This window comes from Eucyclogobius newberryi, unplaced genomic scaffold (assembly GCF_026437365.1).
Source record: "Eucyclogobius newberryi isolate DKJ021-1_F unplaced genomic scaffold, fEucNew1.0.hap1 SCAF_10, whole genome shotgun sequence".
Taxonomy (NCBI): Eukaryota; Metazoa; Chordata; class Actinopteri; order Gobiiformes; family Gobiidae; genus Eucyclogobius; species Eucyclogobius newberryi.
Window position 1 is genome coordinate 15569525 of NW_027315724.1, and position 26944 is coordinate 15596468.

At 40.8% G+C, this 26944-nt stretch overlaps 3 protein-coding genes across 4 annotated transcripts in view; all 3 read right to left on the reverse strand.

Annotated features, from left to right (window-relative positions):
• Nucleotides 1–122: 122 nt before the first annotated feature.
• fam124b (family with sequence similarity 124B) lies at nt 123–2213 on the reverse strand. Its single transcript, XM_072461816.1, is given in 6 exon segments — nt 123–703; nt 809–953; nt 1159–1355; nt 1425–1820; nt 1899–2108; nt 2176–2213. Coding segments are annotated over 6 exon segments (1509 nt in total). The 5' UTR covers nt 2192–2213; the 3' UTR covers nt 123–158.
• A 4527-nt stretch (nt 2214–6740) lies between these two features.
• Nucleotides 6741–18377, reverse strand: cul3b (cullin 3b). Its single transcript, XM_072461817.1, has 16 exons — nt 18098–18377; nt 15206–15403; nt 12333–12446; nt 12007–12167; nt 11339–11453; nt 11034–11262; nt 10815–10960; nt 10410–10586; nt 10165–10335; nt 9947–10054; nt 8821–8945; nt 8637–8733; nt 8390–8524; nt 8131–8317; nt 7901–8046; nt 6741–7812 (listed from the first exon to the last, which is right to left on the reverse strand). Exons 1-16 carry the CDS (start codon nt 18158–18160, stop codon nt 7681–7683), a joined length of 2304 nt encoding a protein of 767 aa, XP_072317918.1. The 5' UTR covers nt 18161–18377; the 3' UTR covers nt 6741–7680.
• An 830-nt stretch (nt 18378–19207) lies between these two features.
• Nucleotides 19208–26944, reverse strand: part of pde2a (phosphodiesterase 2A) — a 181817-nt gene continuing 174080 nt past the window's right edge. For both annotated transcript variants that reach the window (XM_072461818.1, XM_072461820.1), the window contains exons 24-31: nt 26837–26924; nt 25190–25237; nt 24698–24772; nt 24527–24626; nt 23030–23142; nt 22469–22507; nt 22250–22356; nt 19208–21544 (exon numbers count right to left, since the gene is read on the reverse strand). In XM_072461818.1, the coding sequence (XP_072317919.1) occupies nt 21313–21544; nt 22250–22356; nt 22469–22507; nt 23030–23142; nt 24527–24626; nt 24698–24772; nt 25190–25237; nt 26837–26924 (802 nt within the window). In that variant the 3' untranslated portion in view covers nt 19208–21312. The remainder of the gene's footprint in view (nt 21545–22249; nt 22357–22468; nt 22508–23029; nt 23143–24526; nt 24627–24697; nt 24773–25189; nt 25238–26836; nt 26925–26944) is intronic.

The following is a 26944-nucleotide window of genomic DNA, read 5'->3' on the forward strand; positions in this document are numbered from 1 at the left end:
TCATGTAACATTACTGTCCCACAGAAGAGGAAGAATCTATTTATCAATAACTCCAGCATGATCAAATGAACCTTTTGACCAAAAAAATATATCTAGTATTTTATATTAAAAAATAAAAGTGTAAAGTCTATGCTCCACATGATAGTGTCTTGTAGGGTTCAGATGTAGAACTCGTCCATGTTCTCTTCACTGTTTGCTTTCAGAGACAGCGTTGTGGGGGGCTCAGGCCTAGTCCTGCTGATCCCATTGGATCTGGGGCTGAGTTCAGTCTGTGCAGTGCTGCCGAGGGTCCGGGGCAGACATTCCCTCAGCTCTTTAGCCATCACTTCCACTGCTGAGGCCCCCACTGCTGCTGGCCTCTCTGAGCTCTGACTCATCAGCAGGTCCACAGAGGAAGAACGCCTGATCGTTTTGGGAACAATGTCAATCAAAGGTGAGACCAGGTCTCCTGTGTCCACGTTGGTCTCCTCGTCTTCCTCTAGAAGCAGGTGGGACAGAGAGCGTGTGATGTGTGGGCGAGGGGACTCTGTCTGATGGGAGAGGGCCACTGGTGCAGGACTGCTGCGCTGGGACGAGTAACACGAGCTGCCAGGAGGACTGCTGCACCCACTGCCTGAACCAAAACTGTCTGCTCTTCCATCACCATCTCGAGCTTTATGCCCTGCAGGACAAACCACAAACAGTTACACATTAGAACCTGAACCTGTGAAATAAACCATCAGACATGTAACTGAGAGTGAAGCAGATAGGGCCGTGACCAGTGACCTACAGTAGTTGTGTCCACATTTACATAGATGAGTCCACTTGCCTTGTCTGTGAGCGTGCCAGGAGAGGGGGCTGCTGAACCTGCTCGGGGACACGCTGCTGAGCTGTCGCCCTCGAGGCGACACAGTGGGTCCGCTCAGGGGGAAAGCACAGGTCAGAGGTCGCTGAGGCTGAACTGAGGTTTTTACCTACAGCACAGAAGGACGGGATTATGATCCACACTTGGACCAAAGAGATTTGAACAGGCTAAGTGACTTTGGCAGCATTAACACACACTTAACATAAGGGTCTTTGACCGCTTTGTTACTTGTGATGGGTGTTCTCAAATAATGTAGCCAAGAAATCTACAATTTAAGTTCTGAGGGTGGCAAAATGTTTTTTTTTTTTTTTTACCTGGAAGAGCACCTTGTTTCCATCCAGGTCCTCGGTTTGCCAGCGTGTTGGGCTGATAGGTGTACAGGGATTAGGCAGCAGAGGAACCAACTGTCCTATTTCCTCCACATTGAACTGCAGCACAGCAGAGTTGCATGGCTCAACTCGAACCCCGGGTGACAACTGTTTTAGAGCAAGCTGCAGGGTCAGCCCGGGCTCTGTCAAGTAAATAGCAATTCAGATATGCTTGGTCCATCTGGCTTGGTTCATCCATCTGTCGCACTTACCTGTGTGAAGGGTGAACCAGCAGAAGCCCGTCTTTTGCTCCTCAGCTTGTCGTTGTAATACTGTTTCGTAGAGTCTCACAGAGTCCTCATAGTTATCATATCCAGTGTAAAGTGTGACACGCAGGATCTCTCCTCCACAGTGCACCGGGCGCACCCCCCACACAGGCATTCCTGCACCCAGACTGTAGAAGTCTCTACTGGGCAGGAGGTAGGGCCTGAGGGAGGGATTATCAGGTGAGCTACAGGAGGAGATGTGGACACCTAATGTCCGACTGCCACAGCTCTCTGTGTGGTGATACTGCCATGGAGGGTGCTGCAAGAAGTCAAGGACTTTGAGGATTCGCTCTTCTCCATAAGCTTCATGAAGGAAGAAGGTGATGGCCACAGAAGGATAGCCTAAAATATGAATAGTTTGTTTTTATGTTATGTTTTATGTTGCCAATAAAATTATGCTCGACATGCAAGATAACTGACCAGCCACAGGACACAATCGAGTATATGTTTTATATGGTGATGCCCTTTCTGACACATGAAAGATGCGGAGGCTGGGACAGAGCCAGCGCAGAAGTTGGTCCAGGGTCTGCTGCAGGAGCAGCGAGTCTCCAGGGTTGGCCAGCAAGTGCAAATGTAGCAGAAGTGTGCTCTGCAGCCGCTGCTGCCTCAGCCGTCTGGTCTTCACATCAGCTGAAAGAAAGCACACATTTAGGACACAAATGACTAACACAAGATGCCCTTTATTATTAGGACTTACTGGCAGGTGAGGACATCTTGCTGGAGTCAAATCAAATCAAATCAATTTATTTTTGTAAGGCCCAAAATCACAACAACAGTCGCCTCTGAGGGCCACAGGGAGAAATGAATCAACAATGTCTGTGGTGGCGATGAAGACAGACAATGTCTGTGGTGGCGAGGGACGATGTCCCAGGGTCCTCTGTCCTTAGACTCTCCTTCTCGGCCAGGAAAAACTACAAAAAAAACCTCTTTGGGAAAAAAGCGTAGAAACCTGGAGGAGTTCCAGTGAAGGAGAGATCCGACTCTCACAGACGGACACGAGGAGACTGGAGCTGGACCCACTCTTCAGGCAGAAGAGGGACCGTCTGAGGCGAACTGGAGCCACTCTTCAGGCAGATGAGGGACCGTCCACACAGGGCAGGGACCACTTCACCAGGGGAGGGGCATCTGGGTCCACAGGTCCTCAGGAGTGAGAGAAAGAAAAGAAGGCGGTGAACAGTTTGCAAGTGGAATCAAAAAATAAATATTGTTTGATAGCATAAGTAGTCAGAAGAAGAGGATAGTACTCAAGCTGTCATACTTCCCCCAGCATAGTTACTCCTAGGGCAGCGTAGCTAAAGCTGTGGGTTTATCTTTCTGTTCCTAACTGGTCTGACCATAAGCGATTTCGAAGAGGAACGTTTTAAGCCTGGACTTAAATGAAGAGACTGTGTCAGCATATTTAACATGGGTCGGGAGCTGATTCCATAACACAGGAGCTTGGTAGCTAAACGCTCTACCTCCTACTGTACTTTTAGAGACTCTTGGGACCACCAGAAGGCCGGCATTCTGAGAGCGAAGAGCTCTGTTTGGATGATATGGTTCTATAGCATCTTTGAGGTAGGATGGGGCCATGTCATTTCTGGCTTTGTAGGTCAAGAGTAGAATTTTGAATTTGATTCTAGACTCGACGGGGGGCCAGTGAAGAGACTTCAGCACTGGCGTAATGTGCTCTCTTCTTTTTGTTCCTGTTAGTAATCTTGCTGCTGCATTTTGAACCAGTTGAAAGCTTTTTATGGAGCTTTTAGGACACGCTGCAAGCAGGGAGTTACAGTAGTCTAATCTAGTCGTTACAAATGCATGGATACGTTTTTCGGCATCACTTTTAGGCAGAATTCTTCTGATTTTGGCTATGTTGCGCAAATGGAAATAGGCTGTTTTACAAGCTTGATTTATATGAGCTTTAAATGAGAGCTCCTGGTCAAATAAGACTCCAAGGTTTCTTACAGTAGAACTGGAGGCTACACTGACATTGTCCAGTGTGACTATCTGCTCAGATAGAGCATCTCGTAGATGCTTAGGGCCAAGCACAATGACCTCGGTTTTTTCAGGGTTAAGAAGCAGGTAGTTTAGTGTCATCCAGGTTTTTATCTCCTTCACACAAGTACTAAGTCTGTCTACTTGATCGCTCTGATCAGGTTTCATTGATAAATACAGCTGAGTGTCGTCTGCATAGCAGTGGAAGTTAATGCCATGCTTTCTGATAATGTTGCCTAATGGCAGCATATAAAGAGTAAACAGAATTGGACCGAGTACCGAACCCTGTGGCACACCGTAAATTACTTTAGAGCTTGGTGAGGAGCTCTGGTTTACATTAACAAATTGGAACCTATCAGATAGATAGGATTTAAACCAGCTGAGGGCTGTTCCTCCAACACCTACATCACATTCTAACCTCTGCAGTAGAATGTTGTGGTCGATGGTGTCAAACGCTGCGCTGAGGTCCAACAGGACCAGGACTGAGACCAGTCCATCGTCAGCGGCTAATAACAAATCATTTGTGACTTTAACTAGTGCAGTTTCAGTGCTGTGGTGGGCTCTGAACCCTGACTGGAAAACTTCAAATAAGTTATTGTCCTGCAGGTGGCGACAAAGCTGTTTTACTACAACTTTTTCAAGGATTTTAGAGACGAAGGGAAGATTTGAAATAGGTCTGTAGTTTACCAATAGGTCGGCATCTAGATTAGGCTTTTTCAGAAGAGGTTTAATGACTGCATGTTTGAAGGACTGTGGAACATAACCACTTTCGAGTGAAGTATTTATTATATTAAGAATAGGGTCTATAATTAGTGTCTTTGAGGAGTCTGCTTGGAATGGGGTCTAGGACACAAGTTGAGCTTTTAGAGGACATAATGGCTGAAGTTATCTCTGCTTGATCAACAGCTATGAACCTTTCTAAGTTTACAGGTGGATTTATATGGGACGTTAGATTTAAAGCTTGGGCTAGTTCAGGGCTAATAGCGGGGGTAATTTCATCTAATTTATCTCTGATTGTTTTTATTTTATTGTTAAAAAATAGGAGGAAATCATCAGAGCTGAGTGTAGTTGGGATTGAGGGCTCTACTGCACTGTGACAGTTTGTTAGCCTAGCTACAGTGCTGAAAAGGAATTTAGTGTTACTTTTGTTGACTTCTATTAGATTTGAATAATATCTGGTTTGGGCCTTACGCAGAGCCTGCTTATAGGACAGCAGGCAACTTTTCCATGCTTTTAGGGATTCTTCGGTGTGAGAGCGACGAAATAATCCCTCTAACTTTCTAACTTTTTGTTTATGTGAACGCAGTTCTTGGTTGTACCAGGGGGAGGCGCGCTTTGGCCTAATGACCTTCTGTTTTAACGGCGCGACAACGTCAAGAGCAGACTTCAGAGAATTCATGGTCAAGTCGACACATTGATCACTTAAACTGGGACTAAAACTGTTCTCAGCAGGATCACATGACATGTCACTGAATATTGGCTCTATTATTTCTTTGAATTTTGAGATAGATTTTTCAGATATTGTCCTTTTCATTATAACTTTATTTTGTGGGACTGGATGATCTTTAAGAATAAACTGAAAGGTAATTAGGAAATGATCTGACAATATAGGGTTTTGAGGGAGGACAATGAGGTCACTAATCTCTGTTCCATACGTTAGGACAAGATCCAGAGTGTTCTTGTGAGTGTGAGTCGGTTTATTTACATTCTGAGTGAAACCAATGCTGTCTAACAAGGCGCTGAAGGCATTACTGAGAGCGTCATCACTCATGTTCACGTGGATATTAAAGTCTCCAACTATAACTATTTTATCCCAGGCTAACACTAAGTTTGATATAAAGTCAGAAAACTCTGTTAAAAACTCTGAGTAGGGACCAGGAGGTCGGTAGATAACTATGAACAAAACTCCTTTTTGGTTTTTCATATTTGGACATGTGATTGACAGCATGAGGCTTTCAAATGAGTGAAATGCATTGTTAGTTTTAGGGCTCATGAGTAGGCTTGAGTGTGAGATCACTGCCACACCACCACCTCGGCCTGTGCTCCTGGCAGTCTGAAAGTTAACATGGGTGGGTGGGGTGGACTCATTTAGTCTGACGTAGTCGTCTTGTTGAAGCCACGTTTCAGTTAGAGCTAGAAGATCTATGTTATAGTCACTAATTAATTCATTAACTAAGAGCGATTTGGAGGAAATTGCTCTAATGTTTAGCAGTCCACATTTTACGTGTTTATTCATTTGTATATTTGTGTCATTTGTGATTGTTATTTTCCTTAAGTTAATTTGTTTTTGTATCTGAATGACACAAAAACAAATAAGACGTCATTATTCCACTTTTTGACTGGTGTCAGAGGATGAAAGACAAACATCTGTCTCCATCTTGTGGTTGGTGTGACAAACATCCCCCCGTCACCATGACAACGAGTGATCTGTTGTTGGCCAACAGAAGCAAAAAAGCTATATTTACCAAATACACAATGTACAGAAAGCAAACAGGCACAGCAGACTGTCGCACGCTTCATAAGAAATGCTGTTTTCCACTATCCAAGCCGTGCAAAACGTGCTACACTGTGTTAATGTGTTAGCTCGTGTTAGCCCAGAGCTAACGCGTTTACTACTCACTTTCTGCTCCGGACTCCACGCTTTCATGACGCTTCTGCTTCAGTGGCGCGCGGGGAAACATCACTCAGCACATTTCAGCTCTCAGACACTAACGTGCGAGCTTAAGTTGGAGGAGTCCGGACGGAGAGAAGCGTCCCGTTTGTCCTGTTCTGGTCCAAACACAGGACTCTGCGGGACACTGACGTCATCAGGCAACCAAACTCCGTCGAGATGTAAAAAGTGTTGAACGTTAAGTTACTCCACGGGATGTGCGCGCTGTGGATCATCACCGGGTCAGACTGTGGCTCGGACCCGGGGAAAGGAAGGCACAGAGAGGGGACAGAGAGGGGACAGAGAGGGGACAGCTTAAGCCCAAAGCTGTCGAGAATAACGGGGCAGATGGCACGCGCCTAACACGGCTAATGTGAGGACAAAGGAGGGGTCCAGGAGGGTCGTATGTTTGTAAGAACCCGCTCTAAACCCTGGAAACTGTGTTGTTAGAGAGTTAAGAGCATTACAGTCTACAAGCCCATGGTTAGGTTTGGTTTGGTAATAACTTACACTCTAACACGACTTCACTGTTACACTTTAAACCTCATTCAGATCTTCACTTAGGAGATGCAGATTTGTCTTATGATGATAAACATGTCAACGTATTTATGGTGGTTAAAAAAAACAAAACATTTCAATTCATTTACTCTACATTTAATGATGAAAACAAGGCCCTGTACAATCCACCTTTGCAGTGAGAACAATTATTATTTTACAATTTGTACATATTGGAACACGGAACGGCATTGGACTGATCCACTTGTTCAAATTGCTGTAGAGAAATGGGAAAAGGGGTTTGCTTGTAACTCGCACCTTGAAGAATGTATTTGGAGATGGGTTATAGCTGAAAAGTCAGTGGTGACCAAACGCCCGAGGCCTACTGCATAAAACATGCCGTGAACTTTCATCTGTGGATGTCACCAACTGCTCTGTCTAGGGCAAATGTGTCTCTGATACCCGTTTAAATTAAATATCTCATTCTATGCGAGGTGCAGCCAATTCATACCAGACAGTAAAACCACAACCTCAAAACAGTTATAATTGCAACATAAATTAAGCACTCTTCCTGTTTTGTCAAGCCCTCAAAAAAGTGTTGGCCTGCTCTAGTAAACCAGGCCTTTAGCAGTTACCATTATGACCTCTTAAAGGTTTAAAATCCCAGACGGGAAGGTCAAGAGCAACTGCACATCCACCAGTGCAGCCATAATTGTGCCACAAAACAACTGAAACACATTGACAAACATTTAAAAAGTGGGGAGTGAATTCATTCGTTTTCTTGCTCTCCGTGTAGACCATGTTTGCTTAGCCATTCAACTTATTCTTGATTCTTTAAGATCAGCATGTAGTAAATTGGCAAACATGCCCACCCAATTCTCTCCAAAGGCCACAAGGAACATGAATTGTACAAAACTAGACCCCCATTCGTTTCTCTCACCAGAAGAAATCTAATATTGCTAGAAAACTTCCCGTCTTTGAAGCTTCCCAGTGTCTCCCAAAATCATTGATGAAAGCACTTCCAAGTTCATTGAATGTAGTCCACAAAAAGATTGGATTCCACTTTCATTGAATTCACTTGCATTACGCTACATAAGTGTACACTTTACGGTCCTCTGGCGTTCGTGCCAAATATTCTCGCTCAATAAGTCCTTCAATGCGCTTCTTGATAACTACAGGACTGGGGAGGAACCGTGCTCTCAACTGCTGCGTGACCTGTGAAAACAACACAGCATTAATAATGGTTAAGTCTATGATTTAGATGTTTTACTTTTACTCACTGAGGCACGAAGAGACAACTTACCTCTGCTACTAGAACATTGTGTTGCATCTTCTTTCTGGACTTCATGATGCGAACTATAGCAGCTTCTATTTCATGCTTTCGGTCATCATCCACTTTTTGTCGCGTCTCTTTCCTCTCTGGGTCCGATTCTCCTTGTTTTGCCGCCACTAGCACATTATAACACGGACAGCATTAGCACAGAAACGACACGATGAAGGCCTAACGCATGTCTAAAAGGAGCTTTCCTCTACCTGTCTGGATCTTCACTCGATGTAATTTGGAGGTGAACTGGTCATTGACATTGAACACATGGCCGTTCTCCATCTCCTTGGATTTAGGCTCCTTGGTGAGAACTCTTTGGGTTGGTTTCCCGCAGGCCAGGGACTGAAGTGCTCGCACCAGCTCCCTTTCCGGTATGTCCGTCTCCTGCTGGATTTCCTACAATGGATACAATAAAGTTAGGATAATCTAGATGTGCAGATTCATGAATGCACACGGCTGTTTAGATACCTCAAACGTGGACTTTTCTCTTGTGTTGAACAACATAAGGATGGTCATCTGAAAGGTGGACACCTGCAGGATGTGCTTTCTAGTGTTGGAACCCGTCACTTGAGCTCCTCCCACTCCAACTTCAGACCCATCTTCCTAAAACCAGGTTAGGGCAATTGGTAAATCAGTGTTATGGTCAGTCATGAGGCATTTGGAACACAAAAGAACAAACTATGCAGCATTAGAAATTCTTGTACATTCAACATACCTTTTTGATTGCGCCGTAGAACGTGGCGTTTAAATCTGCCGAGCCCATGTGATGCTGCAGTGTGAGCTGTCGGCCGCTGTGCTTACCAAGATAAAACCTACACAGCAAGTTACAACATTTGTGGAAGATCTTTGAACATTAAAAAACTATTTCAAATGTTGCCATGATGGACGGTCAGACTGACCTCCTAAAGACTTCAAATGCATGACGTGGAGAGGGCGGGATGTTACACTTGGGTGTTGCTGATTGGGTGGGCCAGTATCCTGTGGTCAAGACTCGAACCGTTAGATCCACTCCCCCAAGTGACACCTATGATGGCCATAACACAAGTCCAGGTAAATCAAAGACAGACATCTACTCATCACTACAGGGCATTCTTGTGAATGCGCATAAAATCAGCACAAAAAAAAGAATACCACAAAAACAGGCAGATGTGTGAGTCTAAGGGTCGAATCTAAAAGACTGTTTAATCTACAGGTGCAGAAATGTGATCTTATAACTGTATGAAATGGCAGTGCATTTATGATTGCTTAGACTTAGAATGTTTGCATCTCTCGTTTTATTTATTTATTTTTGCATTTGCTGGTTTGGTAGTAGAAAACTTTGTTGACACTTTATAAGTATCATACACTTATTCATGCTTTAATAAAGCATGAACCAAGACTTTATTCATCGTGAACAAACACTTTATTAAGAATGATTCAGGCTTAATAGCCCCATTCTAACATTAATTAAGTAGTTACTAAGCCTGAATCATGCTTAATAAACTATATTCTTATGAATTAAAGCAAAACACTACAGGTAATCAGAAAAACAGCTTTAGTTTAAAGATATCAATTTGAAACTTCTGTGGTTTACGCGCAGAAACGTGGAAAAAAAAAAGGTATTACAAGCTTGCGTCAAGCTTCCAGGTTTTTTATATATTTAAATAAGGTGAGTGTAAAAATGGCCAAGATTGCACCCCTTAACAGGAACATAAACATCCGAAACAAAAGAGTTTTGCTTGTAGTGAATGACCGTAAGTCTTTGTTCATGCTTTGTCAAGGGTAAATTAAGGTGTAGTTATTATAAAGTGGTACCAACTATTAGCGAGAATAGTTTGTTTTTTGCATTGAAAACTATAGTGAGCCGTGTCCAAGTATTTTCCTGCTACTTCACTACAACAGAAACATCCTATAGATAGAAACTCCTTCCTATGTCATCACATGGTTGAAAAGTCTTTTGGTGGCACACTGTCTTTTGCCCCCACACATCACCGGTAGAAGAGAGGAGCATCATATTGTCCATACGGTTTGTCACATAGTCCTTACCCCAGTAGTTTGTAAATGTTGTCTAAACTCATCCAATGTCGTGTTGGAGATGCTCATGTCCCGGAACATGCCCTCCAGTTTTGAGGTAAACTGACAGCCGCACTCTGTCTGTTAGAGACAAAAGTGTGTTTTAAGGGCTCACAGACAGACCAGCTCTGTTAAGTTAAAAGTTGATGCAATAAGTAGATCTTAGGGCATTAAATGAGACGTTTTCTCACCTTGAGCTTTGAGATCATGTTTTTCTCAGAGTCATCAGAGACACTCTTGTTAGTGAGCAGTCTGCGGGCGAGGTGCTGTTTGTAATACCTTTCAAACACATCCTTCTCCTGCATGAAGCGGAATAACACCATGGCTTTGTCCAGTATAGACTCCACCTCTTGCTCTGTGAGCTGTCCAACAGGTGGAGACAGAGATTAGTGATGATAAAATACTCTAGGTGATTTCAAGCAGACTTTAAACTTACCCCTTTGACCCCTTTCTTCAGTTTATCATCAATAAAAAGTGAAAGGTATTCAGGAGAACGAGAGTTGAGGTTTAGGAAGTACTCAAAGTCTCCAGCTATGGTTTGTTTGAAAAGTCTGTCGTTGTTAAAAGATTCTTGAAGGAAGCGATCAAATCGTAACTTTAGGTCCAGCAAACCCTGTAATGAACACAGACATTACATCAAGAAGCAGAACATTGAATAGAAGGAACATGCGATTTTACAGTCAATAAACCATTCCAACTCTGTTTAGGGTTAATGTAACCCAAAAAGGCTTGAAAATATGTTTGAAATATCATTGTCAAAATTCCAGTTTTCTAATAGTATTCTTTGAGTTGCTGCCCTGCTTTCCAAAAGTTTTCTAGGAATGTCCAGTGTGTACCGTACCTGGATATAGTCCACTGGGTTTTTCCCCTCCCCCTCCTCTGACACCAGAGCCTTGCCCTGCTCCCTCAGGTACGAGCTCATGCACTCACACATGGTCTTCAGCCCATTGGGAACTCTGCTGAACAGTTTGTACATACACGCCAGATCTGCCAAGACAGACACTGAAAGTGAGTCCCTGCTGTAAAAACTGCTTTTGGCTCAATCAAATCAAAATCGTACCGTCTGTCTTGCCATTCTTGAGCATATGGACCAGGCCCGAGTTTTCCATCTCTACAATGGTCTTCATGTGCTTGGAGATGAGTTCTCGCTCCACCACTTTGACAATGGGCTCTTCAGTGGATTTATCCAGGCAATGCATCACCCGCTCAATCTCTTCATTAATCCTGGCTTCCACCTTCTTGATGTATACACTGGCACTGTTTTCAGCAAGGAACTTTTGACTTTCCATCTGGAAGACAAATGAACAATGATCTAAACGTCTCAGCGCCATTTACAATATGTTGCATATATTTATCAGTTCGAACCTGAAAAAACTCTGCAGACATTTCTAGAAACGGGGCTTCGAAGTCTTCCTCATAAACAGACCGCCCTTCTAGGCCCAGGATCATCAACATTTGACACGCGTTCCTTATTGCACCCCTGATGTAAAGAGAACAGAAAGGAACAAAAAGGAAAAAAGATGAACTCTGGGGCCTCATTTATAATGCACAAAACTCAGCGTACACAGCTCTCAACATCAATAGTGATAAACATTGTGCTCTTCGACACAGAGGCGTGGAGAGCAGTGGAGTACGTCATATTTGATGGACGTTTGAAAAAACATTTATTCTAGTGTGCTTTATAAATGAGGCCCCAGATAATAGTCGTGGCATGGGTATTGACTTTTCATAGAACAGAATATTGTGTACCATCATTTTACAGCCCCCTTTCTCAGTTTACCTCTGTAATAAACTGACAAAACTAAACACATCAGTGGTTTCGACCCACATGTGCCCCTCCACACACCTGAGTTGCTGACATGTTCTACAAGCACTCAAACCTCGGCGTGCAAGTAGGCTAGGATGCACTAAGCAATACACTTTAAGGCCGCTTCAAGGCTGTTTTATCCATCCATAATCTATGAAGTCAAACTTGATGCACTCTTTTACAAATGAAGCTCGTGGTTGGTAAAATTCTATTGCATGTAGATTACCTGTCCACCACCTCCCCCTTCCTCTCCCGGGCGATCATGTCCAGGAGGGTCTGTCGGAGGTGGTCTCGAATGCAGCCGTAGCGGACAACTTGATCCCTGAAAATAATGAGGCCCAGGTTGTAGACGTTCTCCACGTTGTTCTGTTGTACGTACACGCGGTCCTAAAATGCAAACAGATAAATGTTAAAAATGTTAAATTACAGCGGCCAGAACATTTAAAATCTAATATTAATCTACAGGTTAAGACGTTGGCATAAGAACCATGTGATTTGATTAGAATGCTTGAGAAAAATTGCTAGAAAAACTAGTGAAAATGCACGACTCACCATGTACATGAGGATGTCCCTAATCATCACCATTGCCGTTTGATGATCGTTCCAGGCTTGATTCAATGTTTGAAGGAAGTTATTATTTAGAGAATTCAGCACATCTTCTCGAACCTTTGGAAGAAGAGGGGGAAAAGTTAAACTCGACTGCAGCAAAACTAAGTGAAGTTTCCCACAAATCAGAACACAATTATCTGAAGTTTCCTTTCATTTTGTCCTGTACTGTAGCCTCAAAAGCCTGACATAAGTCTCACTGCAGCATGGGTCAGCACCAAACATCTCACATGTCTGAAAATGACCTTCCCATGTTTCTGGACAGAGATGATGGAGTACGAGCACTTTCACAAAAAGAACACGTGATCACAGCTCCCTGCAGCACTTCAGTCTGCAGCACTTTGTGTAGACAAAAGTGCAGTCAAATAGATAAGAGGGAGAAGTTGGTTCAACATTTTTGCCATTTAATTATTTATAAATATTGATGAGGAGAATTGTATTGCCACAAAACATTTTGTGTCCTTTTGAATTTGAAGTGAGACAAAGATCTTCTGTTGTTGTTGTTGTTGTTTTATGGCGGTTGGCATCCGAGTGTTGCATTACCGCCAGACTTTATTCCTTAGACTGTTGTTGCTGTTGTTATTGTTTTAGTTTTATGGCAGTCGACATCCAAGATAAAAGACTGTTGCTTTAACTTCTGTGCTGTGGAATTTTCAGAACAAAAGGGCAGTTGAGAATCTTCCTGCAGACCCTGTACGGACGGTACGAGCCCCTGTACGTACGGACGGACCCCCCGTACGTACGTACGGACCCCCTGTACGGTACGTACGTACGGACCATAAATCAACAGATGTCAGTTTTGGTTTCTGAGGTTTAGCACTTTGGTTGTGGTCAAGTCAAGTCTAATTTTTATTATATTTGTCTATTGCTGTCAATCAATTTGTATATAGTTTTATCTCATAGTGTATGTATAAATGTGTTTTATGTAGCAATTAATTGTTAATTTTATTGAATGTTTTATTTGTGTTTGTTGTTTATTCTGTGTTGTATTTTAACAGGTTACACATGACAAAGAGAACTTGTATAAATGAATACAAATAAAAAAATAAATAAAAAAGCAGATTAATTACACTCTTGCTTTTTAATACGTAATTATTAAAAAAAAGTATTTTACACATTTTCCGAATTAAATTAAATAATCATTTCTAATAGTCTATTAGGCTAATTATTTAATAAATCTAAATAAATAATTTCAATGCCCAATCAACTACAATTTAGGTCTGGAATCATTGCATTTCATGTTGAATCTGTGGCCACATGCTTCAGGTAAATGTAGATGACTGAACAGGTTTAGTGGGTTCTAGGCCTATAATAACAGTGGTTCTGACGGTGACAGATGGAGCTGGCGTCTACAGGAGTTCTGTAGCAGTTCGGTGACATGTTTGGCCATTTCACCCGTCTTAGTGCTTGCATGCAAGTTTAGTTTTTGCCACAGAGCGCATACTGTTCAACTCCAGATCTCCGGTGGTCTTTGGTCTTATCTCTCCACAGCGTTACGCCCGTAATCATCACCCAGTGGCTGATTTTGACGAGTGGAAACACCTAAAGATGCCGCGGAGAAACAAGTGGAACAATGTGTGCTCCGTGACAAAACCAAACCTGTGTGTGTCCAGACTGATGGTTTTTATGTGTAAATGTAACCATGCGATGTCAGCGCAGCTCCTCCTTCGCTCAGGTCACCTCCCTGCGTGTTTAGTCAAAACAGACGTGTGATTTATCAGCGTCCATCGATGATTAATATGTCAATTTTCTATGATTAATCGCATGAGTTAACGCGTTCATTTTGACATCCCTAACTTTTTTCTCATTGAATATATATTTTCCAGATTTTGTCCTAGTTATGTATGTAAAACATATTCATCATAATTTTGTGTAAAACATATTCATCATAATTTGTCCATTATGCTAAAAACATGGAGGGAGGAGACAAACTCAAGTGGCTCCACTGGTGGTATGCACTCGCAGGCCTCCAAGGCACTTCTACATAAGAATGACCTGTTTGGATTCACTTTGCCAGTTTTGAACCGGATTCATTATATTTCTGATTTTCAAAAATGAAAGAAACATCAATGCTCCGATCAATTGGCTGCCAATCATGATCTGCAAAATGGGTCGATCAGACGCATCGACCACATTTACATTGAGTTAGATGATCTATAAGTTATTGTTGTAGCGTGGTTAGAGCTCCTTATGAAATCCTCTTTAAAATGCACAAACTCTGATGTGATCCTGTAAGTCCCGATGTATCCTCAAGTCTGTATCCACCTCGCCTGGTCCTGGAGCGGACAACAACGGAGCAGCCGCGTGTTTACTAAACGTGGGTTACTAAACATGGAAATACGAGCTCTCTCTTAAAAAGCAATAATTTAATGCATGCTTTGAATGTAAAAAGAGCCACGGGCCTGCAAAAACTGATGTGTCTTATTTTGTTTTTTGATGCTTTACATTTACCAAAGTTACCTGCATATAAAGTGAAAATGCAAAGCTCATCATGGTTTTGTCAAAGTTACAATGGCATATCACATAGTCATCCTTGCTGCACTCTTCTGCACGTTTTCCTTCCTCAAACTGTCCAAACTGCTCAGAGAGGAAAACTGTTGATCCTATAAACTAGATATATTTGGTTGAAACATAATATCATCAAAAGCATTTTTCGCTAATAAATGATGTACAGTATATTTAATATTAATATATATTGTGATCGGTTTCAGCAGATCAAAATTTCAGATGATCATATCGGTGATCTACCTCAAATATTCTGATCGGAGCAACTCTAAAATAACTCTCCCCTTGTGCATGACTAAAGACTAAAGACTTACTTTATTGATGAGGTGCTCTGTGACCACTTCTCGCAGGCCTGTGTACAGTTTCTCCCCATGTTTGTGGAGTACCATAGTGTATGCATTTCTGTACAGCTCCTCGAAGCTCAGGCCACTATTGTTCTTCCTCTGAATCTCCTGGATGGCATTCTTTAGAAGGTCCCAGATGTTGTTTACATACTTCTCATCCATCGTCATCTGAAAAGAGAAGAGGCGGAAACAATCATGTTAGAATGTATCTACAGCTTAAAGGTTGAATGGATGATTTTTTTGGCCCAAATCTGAGTCTTATTTCCTCGTGGCGTGGACTGCCGATTAGTCCTGCCACGTATCAATCATAAAAACGCACCTAAAATTAAGACAGAGAAAGACAGTTCGAGCTGGCTCAGAAGAAGACGTAAATCTACGGGAGACGAGCGATGCGATCCGTCGCGCTAATAAACAAACGCACGTGTGTGTTGTATCAGTCCGCACGGGGGAGTGCGCATGCGCACTTCCGCCTGCGTTCTCAAATCGCAGAAAAATCGTCCATTGCGGCTTTAAGCTACATATCTGCTACAGTAATACTATAGAGCAACTGTGCTGCGCTTAAAATCCCATAAGATATTGCATCACATGATTTACAAACTTATCCTTATTGAGCCAAGTTGCTGTAAAAGTTGTTTATGCAAATAATATGAACAGTTTATATCCAAATTTGAAATGCCCAGCAGAACAATATCATATATGTATGTATCACATGGCTTGAGTAACTCCCAAAGCACTTATACTTATTGACTCATATTGACTCTATGTGCAGAATTGTAACATAATGTGAATCAACGATACAATAAACTGGTCACTTTAGCTGCCATTTATGCTTGTCCATATGCTGCACTGTACATAACCATAGTCATATGGTTTGTCACTTATTGTACATAACAGTTTTAATGTTCCTGTGAGCTAGTGGTTTATTGTTTATAGTATTATAGACAGAGAAAGTCATGTAATTTCATGGATAAAGGGAGTAAACAAACTGTTGGGGATGGAGAGATGAAACGGAAGACCTTTGACAGAACCTCCATGACCTCTGACCAGAACTGTAATGATTTGATGTGCAGTTATGTGAATTCTATGAGGAGTTTTGCATTGGATTAGTTGTACTAGTATTAATGCAGATTAGTGACCAGTTGGGTGATGATGATTAGTGTGTGTCATTCGTTTGTCTATGGGATAAATCAAAAAAAGAAAAGGAACTCCTTTACTAGCAGCGTTTTCAAATGCCGAATCTATTTAAGCGAAATAAAAATTGCCTCAATTATACTGTAATAAAAAAAAAAAAAAGATTTTAAATTGTGGTGAGTAGAAGATGGAATTAAAAAAAAATATATATAGTACATTTTCTAAAGGGAGAAATCCATTTTGGAAATGAACCCTTCATACATCTGTGATAGTAGCCTGGGGGCTTTGAGTAGTTTGAAAATGAATGGTGATGTGTTGGTACGAAGGTTATTTACAGGTATTTTCTGTAAAATAAGTTGGTTTAACTGTACATATTAATATCATTAGTCAGGTAGGCTACATGTATGTCTGAGGAGGTCGAAGGTCAGATGTATAATATTTTACTTAGATTACTTACATTTAAGTTTACTCTCGAAGGCGGCTGAAATTGACAAAGGTCAATGATTGCTTTTCTTTGCATTAACTTGGTTACGATATTCAGACAAAGCATCAGAAATGTGCTAAAATGGGCCTGTAAGTGTCTTAGCTGAGGTTCAAGTCAAATGAGAACAGACAACAAAGGGCAGAACTATCACATTATTGAAATATTTACTTTGACCTCCTTTTGGAGGTCATTTTTTAATAGTTCATTATAGACAATATTTTTGATAGTTTAATTTCTCTAAATATGATACATTTTACGATATCTCCCACCTGTACCGTTTATTCCTGTTGATTTTTAATTCCATATCTATTCTCCCGTATGGTGCAACACTGAAATTTCCTAAATGTGTGATAAATAAAAGTTCTCTTAAGTTGAACTACTCCTGCAGCCATGGCCCCTGGAGCTGCCTGAAAGTGCATGGACCATTTACGACTTTGAGCAACTCTTATTAGCTCTCATTTATGTCTGACACATTCAAACTCGTCAACTGTCATTTTGGGGAGGCCCTTGAGGTGCTGTGTGCTGTTGTGTGCTCCTCTGTGTGAACAAGCCCAAACACATGCATGATTCTGGCAGGAACAGCTCTGTCAGGACTGGGCCACATTTATGACAAACGTAGGTCCCACTGTCAATCATGCAGCTAAACTACCCGTTCTGTAGGTCAGTGTCAGGCCCAAAATTCACTTCAAAATGAACGACAACCCCGTTTTATCGCTCATACATTTAAAAGGAAAGACTGTCTTTTAACGTGGACAAAAATATTACACTTGATCATCTCTAACTTTAACGGCAGATCATCGTTAGCACGGCTGTGTTCACAACATACCTCTTCAAAACGCCACATTTAGCGTTAATATGATAAATAGTCAAATACTGAAGTTATCCAAGACCAACTGAGCTAATATGAGGTTTAACTTGAAAAGTCTTGGGTAAATAAAAATGTAAACATGCAAAACAACAAGTGTCCGAATAGAATGCTAATGTTAACGTCTGCCGGTTTGCATGGTTAGTCTGCTAGCGACGCATGACAATGTGAATAAAGTGTCCAAAATGCCTCTATAAACACATGATAAAAGCTTAAACTACCCAATTATGACAACAACATGTCATTTGCTAAAGGTCTTCCAAAGATAACCATGGTAGTTGTGGTTAAGCTAGCCTGTTAGCATGTTAGCTCCTAGCCAGACCGCGGGGCTCGAGTGTGCGTCTGTGCGGCGGACGGAGCGCTGACGGCGGCGTGCACTTACAGGAAAGGCCCGTATTCGCATTTTGGTGTCCTTCTTGGTACCGCCTTTGCTGAGATTGGACATGGTTGCCTCGTCTGTGGGCGCTGTGTTTACATGAAAATATTCTCCGAGTTGGGACGGGATGGCGGCTGGATAGAGGAGCAGCCGACGAGATTCCACCCGACCTCGTAGCTCCGCGTCCCGACTCAAGTTTATTGTTGACAGTCAAACGCCAGAGCAGATACTTCTACATGGAGCAATGGCGGAACACCTGCACTTCTCACTGCGCTCGTCATCACGCGGCGCAACTCCCGCGATACCGCAGCTCACCGTTCACAAACTTTATCATGAACACAATGAAACAGCCTCATTTCTCTGTAGGCTTTCTTTGTATTTTTGGTATAGCATAGGATAGGGAAAGTTTGTCCAAATAACTTAAGTTAGTCTTGTTTAGTTACTAAGTTTGTGTTGAAGCCTAGTTCATTTGTGTATTGAGTATTTGCCTCAATTATTGTATTGTAACTGGTTGATGCTTTAGTTCTCTGAGAATGTCTGTTTTCACCCATCCCCTATGCCCACCCACATACTTAGTTGTGAATATTTAAAAAAAATAAGCCTATGACTTTCTAAAATGTCAGGTTTCTATTATCAAGCCGTTCAAGATCACGGTTTAATACAAACACATAATATTTCTTATTTAACAATGAATTATAGTTTATTGATGTGTAATAAGAATGGACAATAAAACTGTAGATTATTGTTTTAAGATATCGTTCGTGTAGGTATAATTTTATGATAAAGTGAATCAACCAAGATAATCAAGGCTTTCACCATATTTATTTCAAGAAAAGCAAAAACCAAACCAAAATCTCATTCAATAGTCTTTTTCCCAAATTCTTGTTCAGCATAAAAGGTAATCAACCAAAACCTAAATTAAATAACTAATTTCTTAACATAATAATAATAATAATTAAATGTAAATCCTAAATAAACATTGGGATTTTTATTTGTATCTTTCCGAAACTCGTTTGTGGTTCCTCAAAATGTCATGAAAGAGGTGAACAGGATGCAACAACTGTATAGAAATACAGAAGTGGAAACCTTCCATTGTAATAACTACAGACAATTAAGTAACATCTTCTTTGAAAAGTCTTTATGTACAGTAATTATATTTTGCCACTTGAAACAGGTCCATCCGTTGAAAAAGCCTTGATTGGGTATACTACCTGGATTAGTCTCATTTTTCACACCTTGCATTATGTTGCAAAATTTCAATATGAAAACATAATATATATTTCATGTTTGCCCAGGTTTGCCTTTGCAACTGAGCCAGGAAGTATTACATAAATGTTTGCTTGGCACATAAAACCCTGACGTTGGAACAAGAACAGACACACAATAGCCTAAAGAAGAAAAAAATAAACAAATATAAGATTTTTATCTCAACCGCATATCACAGTCCTTTAAGTCTTTCAATAGAAGCGCCTTACTGTGTCACCTCAATGCCTTTGGGAAACATATACCTGTGAGTACAGTCATTTAAGAAGAGGCATAGGTATTTAAATAGTTATCTATGCAATATTACAGAGGCAGACATTTCATATTGCACATAAAAAAGGCAGGTAATTGTGAAAGAGTGGTTTCAAACAATACTGCAAAAAATACCTGTTCATGTGTGAGACACGCGTATGTGTATCTATATGCCCTTAGAACTTGACAATACAAAATGACAATAATTTATATAATCTTTATTTCTAATATTTTTACCTCCAACTGTTATGATGGCTGCATGTAAGGATAAAGAAATCTGGTTAGAAATCATTGAATAAACTAAAGAAACAATCTTTCTTGCTTTTTAACACCCACATACTGATGTAATCACACATCCCACATAAAAACAATGCATCATCGTGTCACTATTGCCCACATCCCATGAAAGGTAAAATTAAACGTAATAAATGTTTGTGGTCTAAAATGGCTATCTTGGATCTGACAAAACACTATTGTCATCGAACTTTCTAATGTACACTATATATAACCGAAATTACAATGTGTATAGTGACATCTTCACAAAGTTAATTCACAAATATACATGTTCTGAGCATGGCGGTCATTCAGTCCCCACTCACACTATGTTACAACTTACACACCGGACAGGCTCTGTAATTCATTATAATATATTAAAAGCTCTAAGAAAGGCAGCAGAGATGCGCAATAAGGCATAGAACACACTCAGAGACACACTTTGTATTTATAACACAGTCTATAGTCTACATTGACACAAACAAATGAGATGGAAATTTAAAGGGCTTTTGTTGCTCTTCTAGCAAAATTATATTAAAAATCATCTTAGTGGAATCATTTACCAGTCGTAGGGTATTGGGATGACCACACAGACAATGACGACGGGTGCTGCAGGATGCCCCAGTGTTATGTGCGATTCTGTTAATGGTTTCACGTGTGTCATTGACAGTGATTGTCAAATTGTCTCTAAGGCCCACTTGAAACAAACGTGATGACACATAATGGCATGAATGTAATCTAGGCAAAGCCAAGGTAGGTCAACATGCCCAAAGAGCTTATTAGCAATAAGCATTTGGTTTAAAATGAATTGTGGTAAATTCTTAACCTTAGAGAACTCTGACCCAGAACAAAATAACACATGATGAGTTGGTAGGACATGCGTCTGTAAGCATCAGGTGAGGGGGCCGTAACAGCAGCAGTGTCAAAGAGCTGCCTTGACGTGAACAAAGCTAAGCCATAGAAACCAATAAGCTACAGTTATAAAACATTTACAGAAAGTATAGCACTTAGTCTCACTGTTACATTTGAAATAGTAGTCTTTTGAATCTGTCGTGAGCATCTTTAAACAGGATGTGCGTTTGTATGTCAGTGTGTGTTTTTACAATCTTAAATAAGGATCAGTAGTACAAGACGTTTAGTACAAACTTTTTCCCATTATAGCTGCTGCTGATAAGGAACAAGTCACAAGCTCCTGCATTCCTGGACGTGGGGAGACTGACAATGTGTGGCATCTACGGAACCAGCTGGGATGAATCCACTTGTCTCGACTTCTTTAGTGTGAAACTTAGTCCTGCGTGCCTGCATGGCCTGCTAAAGCATCTAAGTAACAGCACAGAGACCCCTCCTTCCTAAGGTCCCTAAAAATGTACACACTGCCTCATGTTGGGCCATGTCAAATATTCAGGAAACCGTCAGCGGTGGGGTCATTGATGTCACTGGCACTGGCTCCCGTCCGTGTCGTCAAGGCATCCGTTGAGGCAGTGGTCACTCCCAAAGGCGCCCTGGGCCTGTAGCAGCTCATATTCCTGATCCAGGAAGTCCAGGCTGTTGTTGCTGGGTAACCCGCGGATGGTGAACTTGTGCGACACTTTGGTCCACTGCTCTTTGTTTGCAGACACTCGCTCAAACAGCTCAGTGGCACCAGGGAAAAGCTCGGACAACAACCTGTGTGGACGCAAAGCAAGTAAGAATTATATCTCTATGTATTAAGCAAATCACCAGTATTTTGCAAGGTAGCCCATAACATGACATTATATAATAAGCCCTAACCGACGAACACAAGCAATCGATTCACTGAATATTTTGGGAATTCTTTTAGATATATTTTAGATGTATTAGTAGATTGTGAGCAGTTATGGCACTGAACACATGTTGTACTTGGAAAAAAAAAGAAAAATTATAATTTGTAATGTTGCCTTCACTAATATTGTTGCTTGGTCACATGCGGCTCACAAAACCTGTTTGTCCTGCTGGCTTCAGGGAGAACAGATCCATCCAGAAGGATCCATCCAGGCCAGAGCCAGACTGGACAACAGCCTGTCCCCCAGGCCCTGACTCACCCACATCTCCCTCCCCTCTGCTCGGCAAGATTTCAGTAAATGGTAAGTTGCGTTTTACTAATATAGTCTTTATTATCTTTATGAATCATAGCAAATTAATTGTGTATTGCAGATGCTGCTACAGTATTTTTTAAATGAAGTAATATATGGTAACTAGTAAAACCATTAACAAATACAAACTATTGATTATGTGATATTGTTTATATACCATAGTTTCGCTTAATTCAAATTGAACATCTCACATTTATGGCTGGTTTCAAGTCTTAAATATTTAGCATTGAGAATATACCCTGTATGTACAGGTACATACTTGTAGATGGGCATGGCAATATGTTCCATAAAGCTGATCTGGAGCTCGGGGATATAGGCCTTCTCTCGGTCCATCATCTCACTGGGTCTGTTCCCCATGGCTTTTTCCTGGGCACAAATCACAACATGTCTGATGAGTTAGAGTTCTGACAAACAGCTCACACTCCAGCAAAAACAAAAAAAGCCATGAGGAATTGTCAGGTTGCCTCGTCAAACATACCAGATCTCCTTGAGAAAAGAATTCCTTGTAGATCAGCTCCTGTTGGGCACAAAAGACACATTAACGTCTTTTCCAAACATTGATTTTATAACAATGAACATGGAGTTTAGACAAAGTTCCATTTTCAGTATTCTGTCATTTAAATATTTGTGTAGGACAAAACAGTGCAGAGGGTTGCACTTTCAACTTTATGGTATATTGAATTCTATATAAATTATTCAAATTGATCCCATTTGAACAAAGAGAAATGTGAGTACACTTTATAGATTAAGGATCATTATGGACTGTAATTATTTGGCTGCATAGGGTTTAATAGTGGGGTCAGGGGTATGCTGATTTAAAGAGGGCAGGCGAAGATTAAGCATAATCCTAAAATGGCCCACAAAGTGAGATATCACGAGTACAGTGTATTACGCCGTATTGTATGTCATCATTGAGCATCACCATAATCTGTATTTCCCAAAAAATGGGTCATTCTTGCTCTCTTATGGATTAATTCCTTTGATAGCAGTTATCACACCATAGGGGTTGTGGAAATGTGCAAAAGCCTGTGAAGCCTACAGCGATCTTGCGTGTAGTTTTCCAGCCCTTAGTTTGGTCTGACAGGTCACATGACGTCATCAACAGGCACAGCAGCAGTGAGTGGTGTGAACGGCTTTTGGTGTTATATCCACCTGAAACAAAACAGGGAATACCACATGAATAGGATTTTATAACGCAGTTATTTTTGTTTGTAATGGCCAAACAAAATGAAGTCACAAGTGTCTTTATATTGTGCATCTGCATTTCACAAACTGCTGTTGAGTGGATCAAGACCGTCTGCCTTTAATAGTGTGTGATTGGTTGGTGGTGGTAGGCAACAGCGTGGTTGCCACGTTTCTATCAGTCCCAGATGTGCTTAAAATTGTAATTTGACTTTAACTTGGAGAAGTGTTCAATAAGACCAATGCATTATATTAGTAGGAAATAATGTTTCAAGCAAGGTTTCCATAGTATAGTAGAAGTAGCATCAGTGGATCAGTAGTAGTAGCATGCAGGTCGTGTGTATGAGTTATCGAGCCAAACTGTCAATCTATTCAAGTTGAATACATGAATAGCTTGACAAAATAATATGGTTTTCATTCAAATCCACTGAAAGAACAAACGTGTGCCTTCTGTGATTGACAAGTGACACATTATGAGGCAAAGTCATTTAGAGGCTTTTAATATCCTTGCAATTCTTTAACAGCTCCAAATTGATTCCTCTGAGGAGACATTCACTCAGATGACTTATAATTACATGCATTCAGGCGTTACTCCCACCGGCCACAAGGTTCCAGCCAATTATATTTGGTGATGGGAACAATACTTGAAGGAAATACAGAATACTGAATACCTGCGATAAAATGCATTAGATAAAGTGTTCCGTAACAGGGTCAGATCAGAGTACTGTATTCTGAATACTTAGAATACTTTCACTTTAAGTTTAATTAAAAACACCACAAATACCCAGAAACAGCTTCATGTTTGTTGCACTGTTTTGATGTATTTATTTATCACAAGTTAGAGAAGGGAAACCACACATTTACCACAATAGCAGTGTTTTCCTGAGGCCTTCTTACTAGTACTGCAATTAATTATTACCTTTGGTTTTAGTAAAGTAACTACATTCTGTATACCGCCAAATGAAAGCCTAACTGTACCAGAATACAGTTACTCAAAATGTGTATTCTGATTGGTACATGGATTTAGTCAAATTGATTATATTGCATAAGACTTGGAGAAAGCAGCTGTGTCCCGGTAAATGGACCAATGCAGCGAGATAAATATTGCCAGCGCCGTAAGTGAATTATTGTCAGGTAAGAGGCAGGGAGCGTCTTGACTTATGTCCAGTGAGTCATTGGGTTGACATTTACAACATAATGACAATCAATTATTTATTCTCCCTCATTCACAACTTATGATTCACCAATTCACTCAACACAAACATATTAATAGTGAGAGGAAAATTGCTTGTCTCTAACACAAGGGGGCATTCATACTCCACATAACCTAAACCCAAGAAACAAAAATACAAACCGTCTGCCATCTTCTGCAAATCTTTGAAAATGCGAAGGTGGTGAGCCAAATCAGTAGCCAAGATGATATCTCTTATCAAATCCAGCACACGTTGGTAGTCCTAAAACACATTTAAGTTGCTTTAGATTGCAGATTAACTTTGAGTAGAAAAGATTGAGTTAGATATTTTACCCTTCGGGAAAACTTCTCAAAAATGTTGCAGCCATGAGTATTTAAAATGGCGATGGCCTGGGCAAAGTGATGTCTCTGTCAAGGAATGCATACAAAACAGTCAAAGGATGCTCCTGAAGGACTGGTAAATCATCAAACGGAGCATAGGCACATTTCCATAGACATACAGGCCCTTTGGCTAACACTCTGTGAAGTAGGTCAGAGCAGGAGCACAAGATGCCATATTAAAACGCATCACAGTAACATTATAAAGGGACCTACAAGCCCGAAAGGAAGACAAAGAATGAACACTGCTGGAAGCCTTATAGTTCTAGTCATGTAAATTTTTTTATACAATATAACTATGCATCTGAAGATAGATTGCTATTTTTGGACATTTTAACCGATAAATACATTCGGTTGATGAAGCAAGATGTATTTAACATCTATACTATATCTATCATCTATACAAAATCCTGTTGCTGTATATCTGCATATGTTTTATGTTTTTACCTCCATGACAGATCCCTCTGAGCTGTAGAGAGCAGCCAGAACAGATTGCTGCAACAGAAGAAAAAACTGTCAAGATAAAGAGCCTCATTGTACACAGTGTGTTGACATTGTGAGCAGTACATTATGTTAGAGCTGAGGAGCGGATCAACAACATAAGTCCACTTACTAAGCAAACCCAACACAATACAATGTAGGAGTTCTTACAGTTTGTGATGTCATTTTCATACAATTTAAACCAAGTCCCGCTTCAAAAATTGCATTTCAAGTACTACTTTTGGATATGAGAAATGAGAGTAAGAACATATGCAACCATAAAATGAGGTTTTAATCAGGAATGCGTTTTAAAGCAAAAAAATACACGAGTCCGGATAAATGCAGAATTGAAAGTGCATATGACAGGTTAGACCAGTGGTTCTCAACCTTTTTCAGCTGCGACCCCCAAAAAACAATCATAGGCATCCGCGACCCCAAACATAAAAAGTAGACTACCCCCAAAGTGATAATGGAGCCTCATGTGTTGTTTACGACTAGTGGATACATGTCCAATGTTTTCCTTTTATCATTTGGAGACACCCTGAAATCATTTTGTGCCCCCCCCCCCAAGTTGAGAACCACTGGGTTACGACTATACATCTCATTAAAACATATAGTTGAACATGATTATATTTAACATTTTACAAAAGTACCGGTATTTGTTGTTGCTTATATTGTTGCTTCCTTTTCAACAGGTTCTGGTCTTTTTGCCCAAATATGTTGCTCTAATCTATGTACAACTGACATTAAACTCCTAAATGTAGTTACATTTAGTCAACATTTACACATTTAGTCAAACGCTGCTGCATTTCCCCAAGTTCCCAAGGACAACATGAACGCAGAAATAGGTAGAGGTAATTCTACAACTGTAACTAAGCAACAATATTGTACTCAAGGGCTAAAATCCATAGAAATTGCACAATATAAGGATTTAGAAAAAAAAAATTGTGTCTGTTGTGTGTAAATTGTCTTTTTTAATAGAATGTCGCTTATTGATGACCTAGAACTCAGCCCTACTAGTACTACACTTCCTGCAATTTTCAACCTGCAGTTTTCCTTCACGAACTGCAACTGGACTGATGTAAAACTGATACATATTAACCACAGGGACTATATAACACAAAACAAAGTAATTAAAACCTGTCCTATGCACTTTAAAGGTATAACTTTTTGTTATTTATTTGCTGTGCTTTTATTGCTAAAATACTTTGCCATACTGCGGAGGATTGCAGGCAAAGCTATAACATCTCCATGGAGACAAGCGGGTGGCAAATCCTCCACCAGACTTCAAGACAAAATAGGACAGCACCAAGACGACTACCAGTAGGCTTTAAATGGGGCCAAACCAAGTAGGACTAACACAGGGCCAAACCATTTACAATCCAAAACCAACAAGAATAATACCAGGGCTAAACCAGGGATAATTCGATCTAAATCAAGATGAAGCCATGTCTAAACAGGAGTTATTTCTGACTAGAACTAGTGCTAAACCAGTGCCAAACCATTATAAACCAAAATAGCACTGACAGAACAAGCAGGCGTACCACATTTTCTACCTATGGCTTATTTTGAGACCCCCCTGAAGTATTCCAGACAACGCATTGTGGTTCTTACAGAGGCGAGTTGGAAAGAGTTGTTGGTGCCGCGGTGGTCCAGGTCATGGCACAAACAGGAGACAAAGAGAGCTAATATCTCAATGTCCCTAAAAAGAAAAAAAAAAGT